Source organism: Nerophis ophidion, linkage group LG05, assembly GCF_033978795.1.
Source record: "Nerophis ophidion isolate RoL-2023_Sa linkage group LG05, RoL_Noph_v1.0, whole genome shotgun sequence".
In the NCBI taxonomy this organism is placed as follows: Eukaryota; Metazoa; Chordata; class Actinopteri; order Syngnathiformes; family Syngnathidae; genus Nerophis; species Nerophis ophidion.
In genome coordinates, this window is record NC_084615.1 from 57,528,990 (window position 1) to 57,534,777 (window position 5,788).

At 37.8% G+C, this 5,788-nt stretch overlaps 1 protein-coding gene across 2 annotated transcripts in view; it reads right to left on the reverse strand.

Moving 5' to 3' along the window:
* The window catches only part of nkx1.2lb (NK1 transcription factor related 2-like,b), a 16,690-nt gene continuing 10,902 nt past the window's right edge, over positions 1-5,788 (reverse strand). For both annotated transcript variants that reach the window (XM_061899593.1, XM_061899592.1), the window contains one exon: positions 1-1,049. In XM_061899593.1, coding sequence (XP_061755577.1) covers positions 307-1,049 — 743 coding nt within the window. In that variant the 3' untranslated portion in view covers positions 1-306. The remainder of the gene's footprint in view (positions 1,050-5,788) is intronic.

A 5,788-nucleotide genomic window follows, 5' to 3' on the forward strand; every position in this document is an offset into this window, starting at 1 on the left:
TGTTTTGTCGTTATCTTTGTTTATTATCAAAGATCAGTCGATCCTAACTTCATGTCAACAACTTGAAAAACAGAAAGGTGAAAGGAAAACACTGCTGAAGCAACACGGTACTTTTAATAATAGATCATTCCGTATCTAACATTTTATATTTTCTCACTATGGCAATCCAATATGTACAATATTCACAGTCAGTCCAAACAATCAAAATTAAAGCTTTGTCTTAAAAAGGAGCTCAATCAGCATTTGCTGGTTGGCTGAAACACATCAGTCCCTCGGCTCAGAGTGTCCTCGTGCAGGTGCGTCCACCTACAGGTGTGAGCTGTAGAAGGCAGGTGCAGCGTAGCTCTGCGTCCCCAGCATGAAAGGAGACAGAACATGGCTGGTGGTGAGGAAAGGAAGTTGGACCAGGCTGCCCGCAGGAGGGTGATGGTGTCCAGTTGCGTAGCCGGTATGTAAGGCCAGGTGCCCACTGATTGGGGGTGACGGACTTAGCGGGCTGAGGCCGCCCAGAGCGCCGCCCATTCCTCCCCCGGCGCCTCCTCCGCTTCCTGCACTGGTGGGAGCTGAAGTGTCTGCGCCGGGGTTCTGTTTCTTCCACTTGGTCCGCCGGTTCTGGAACCAGATCTTGACCTGGGTTTCGGTGAGGGACAGCGACAGTGCCAGGTTGAGCCGCTCGCAAACAGACAAGTAGCGAGTGGACTTGAACTTGTTCTCCAGTGCCACCAGCTGCTCGTAGGTGAAGGCAGTGCGTGCTCGGCGGGGTTTGCCCGACTTGGAGTCCGTGCCTGAGCGTTTCCGTTTAGGTTTTCCTTGCCCACCGTGGCCCCCGTTCGGCTGCACGCTGATGAGCTGACCTGCAGAGCCTCTTCTGGGGCTTTTTGAGTCTTTGCTGGGGTCCTGAGGGCTCTGCTGGCCAACATCTCTGTCCCCGCTGAAATGTAGAGCCGAACTGCTTTCCTCGCTGCTGTAAAGCCCATCTGGTGCATCGGAGTCTGGAGTACCAGCTTCGTTGTAGACATCCTCATCTGGACTTCTGTAGCCAAAGTTTTCTGCAACATAAGACAATGAACATGAGACATTCCATAACTACACCAGTAGTAAAGAGCACATTTAATCTTTAACACTCATCTACTGGAACAATTTATTCCGATGTTTTTGCATGTTTTCACAAAATGTAGTTGAAAGTTGATTGCCTCCAAAACATTAGTTGACATTTATCAGTCCCTTTGGGAATGTTTGTGATTGTTGTGGCCTAAAATGCTTGAATTTGCAGCCGCGTTTTTAGAAAGTTGTGTTAAAAGTTGCAATGTCTATTAAAAGTCTATTAAAACATTGTAATTTCATGAATTTGCAATCATTGTTTTAATTATTCCCCGTAACTTGACCTAAAAAAACACAAACAGGATTTCAACAAAAATCGGAAAACAATTGGTGTATTATCAATAAATATAAATACTGTAGAAGATGAAGTGAAGAAGAAGTGAAAATGACAAGAATTTGGTGGATGTGAAGGACCTGGAAGTCTATTTCTCAACAAATGTTGGCCTACCTGAAGAAATTATTATTTTTTCTGATATTATTAGTGTAACTTACACACTTTCTGAGAAAAAAAATCAGCTTGTTTTAATTTCAAAAAGCAAAAAACAACACCTCTACTTCAAAAGGTTGAAAAACAGAGTTTCATATGCAGTGTTACCTTAACTTACAATTACTTTGAGATAAGAGCGCTCTCTCGACTTCTTGTCATGCTTTAAGTTGCAAGCGTTTTCACCGCCACTTGAAGTAATATTTGTAACAGGGTTGTGACATTTGGGCAATAAAGAGTAAATATATTGTTACACATTGTTGCTCCTGCTTTGTTTGCACAAAAAGCAAACACATGTTTTGATTGGACGGTTGATATGCACGTTTGAGCGCCGCTGGGAGATCGACATCCTGACCACTAACAATCGGAAGTAAGAAAGTTAGTGTGAAGGTGAAGAAGCGGAACATCAAATTTGGCGTAATTAGCCAAGAGTTTCTAAACTCATAATAGGGACACAATGTAGACTATAATATTCAATATAATATTGCACACTTTATCCAAGTCTTGGTCCAAGAAATCAGAACTTGCAGGAGGCTCCTTTAACCCTTCATTATGAGAAATGTAAATTGGAATCACCCTGACTGAGTGACCGTGGCAAAGCTCCGAGTTCTGACCTCAGTCCGAACACTTCCTTTTGTGAGCAGAGCTCTGACTATGCTGTGTGCAGGTCAGCTAAGTCACACTTTGCTTTCTTGTTGGATGTCTCCACCTCTTGGAGGGGAGGGGAGCATAATGCACTCTTAAGCGGAAGGCATCGTTTTCTAGAGCTGCCATGTGCAAAACAGCAAGCTTGGTCAAAAACAAACATACCAATGCACCAGGCGTGCAAGTTTTGCATCTCTCCAAATGTTCAGTAGAGGTGTTATGGTTAAATTTTAGCCTACAAGAAATCTACTTCCAAATAGAGAAAACAATTTGCGATAAGTTGGAGACTTTTTCATGTTTTAGCTGCCCATATTCTTACATAAGCCCTGTTGTAGCATCATAAGTGATCGTAAATTGAGCATCTTTTGTTGTACAGAACATACTAGGATTTCTGTCTCCCTCACAAACTGCACACACACGCACGCACGCACGCACGCACACACACACAAACACACGCACGCACGCACACACACACACACACACACACACACAAACACACACACACACACACACACACACACACAGACCAACTACAATTGTAGTGCAAGTACCATTATAGCTACTAAATAAATCAGAACTTGCTCACCAGTTACTCGGTACTTAAGCCATTTTTCACTGAATTCAAGTAATTATTTGTATGACTACAATGCATTTTACTTTTGCTTGAGTCAAATTACTGTTTAAAAAAACTTTTAGACTCGGTGGACACCATTGGGCAGAATGAATTTGGCCGAGGGCAAGGCTGTATATGTATATATATATATATATATATATATATATATATATATATATATATATATATATATTAGGGCTGGGCAACGATTAAAAAATTTAATCGAAGTTAATCGCACTATTTATCCGATTAATCACGATTAACTGCATTGTGTACGCAAAGCCCAATAATGAATTCAAAAGTAGTGTGTAATGCACCTTTATTGGAATATTCTCCCACATGAACAAAAGCGCCAAAGCATTTGTTGTGCAAACACAATTTAAATCAGTCCTTGTCAAACAGTAGCAGTTAAATAGCATATTTTATGAAAATCAATTCAAAAAATGTAAATACAAACATTTAAGCTTAATGACACTGCCAGGGTATTTAAATTATCCTGTTTGTTATGGAAAATAAATATAATCTACATACAAATCTCTGAGCCACAATCATAACATCTGAACAGGCAATTTCTGAGGTAAAAGCAGAAACATTTTTTTTTATCAGGGATCTTATGTTTAAAAAACCTATATTATAGGAAGTGGGCTGTTTTAGGGAATTTTTGATCAAATTATCCGTAGTAGCAATATTAATAATGTTGTGTTTATTATGCGTAGTGCACTTAAAATAATTATGATCATATCTAGGAATTGATATGATGGGAATTTTCCGATTTTTTGCTTGGTGCTTTGATAAACTGAACGCATATACATGGTACTATATTGTGATGTTATGAGCCAGGGAAAAAAAGAACTACCCTACCCAGCATGCAACAGGAGTGACGAGCATGCGTGGTAGCCCGGTATAGGTTGTGTCGCCATGACGGCATCTTGTATGTTGTGATATGCATGCTCTGAAAGCAAACATTAAGAACTCAGCCAACACTCTGCGTCTGCATTATTTATAAATAGACAGACAACATATATACTCCGCTGCTTCACAGGCCGCTGGATGTAGCCGGCAAAGTATTCCCATGCTAGCTAGCCGGTCTAGCAAGCACGCGTCATTCAGTCCAAAACGGCCCGATCTATGCACATTCAGAATTGTCTGGCGGTCGTAAGTGATCCCGGAGTGACCACGCTGTAAGCCAGAAATGAAATTTGCAGAATTGTCCGGTATTTTTGCTAAATGTTCCATCTTTACCAAGAGCCCCTCGACGCCGAAGCCCATCCGGGCGATGCCATCTTGTTAAGAAAAGGCATTAACAAAATAAAAGCATGTAAACAAGATACGCAAATGTGCGATAAAATAATTGTCGCCGTTAATAGATTGATGAGTTAACTCGTAATTAACGCATTAATTTGCCCACCCGTGATGTATATATATATATATATATATATATATATATATATATATGTATATATATATATATATATATGTATATTCACAGCCCTAATATATATATATATATATATATATATATATATATATATATATATGTATATATGTATATATATATATATATATATATATATATATATATATATATATATATATATATATATATATATATATATATATATATATATATATATGTATATATATTAGGGCTGTGAATCTTTGGGTGTCCCACGATTCGATTCAATATCGATTCTTGGGGTCACGATTCGATAATATATTGATTTTTTCCATTCGATTCTCGATTCAAAAACAATATTTTTCCGATTCAAAACAATTCTGTATTAATTCAATACATAGGATTTCAGCAGGATCTACCCCAGTCTGCTGACATGCAAGCAGAGTAGTAGATTTTTTATAAAAAAGGTTTTATAATTGTAAAGGACAATGTTTTATCAACTGATTGCTATAATGTAAATTTGTTTTAATTATTTTAAAAAAAAAATACATGTCTTTCATAATGATTGTGAACTATTGGCAACATTCCCCCCCCAAAAGTGCAGTTCCCCTTTAAGTATTCAGTAAAGAAATTGATAACTTTGCATGGACAGAGTCCATACTTTAACCCAACCTGCTTGTTTAGAATAACATTTGACAGAGTGTTATTGTTGGGAAAATATGCATGTTTTCGAGTCAAAAACACACTGAACAAAATTATGAAGATAATAAATTCAGCATTTAGCTGTCAATGTTTAATTAGACACTTTACAAAATAACATTTATATCATGCACTGTGATCTGTGTCTGTAGAAATGGTTAAATTTTAGCCTACAAGAAATCCACTTCCAAATAGAGAAAACAATTTGCGATAAGTTGTAGACTTTTTCATGTTTTAGCTGCCCATATTCTTACATAAGCCCTGTTGTAGCATCATAAGTGATTGTAAATTGAGCATCTTTTGTTGTACAGAACATACTAGGATTTCTGTCTCCCTCACAAACTGCACACACACACACACACACGCACGCACGCACGCACACACACACACACACACACACACACGCACACACACACGCACACACACAGACCAACTACAATTGTAGTGTAAGTACCATTATAGCTACTAAATAAATCAGAACTTGCTCACCAGTTACTCGGTACTTAAGCCATTTTTCACTGAATTCAAGTAATTATTTGTATGACTACAATGCATTTTACTTTTGCTTGAGTCAAATTACTGTTTAAAAAAACTTTTAGACTCGGTGGACACCATTGGGCAGAATGAATTTGGCCGAGGGCAAGGCTGTATATATATATATATATATATATATATATATATATATATACATATATATATATATATATATATATATATACATATATATATATATATATATATATATATATATATATTAGGGCTGTGAATCTTTGGGTGTCCCACGATTCGATTCAATATCGATTCTTGGGGTCACGATTCGATAATATATTGATTTTTTCGATTCGATTCT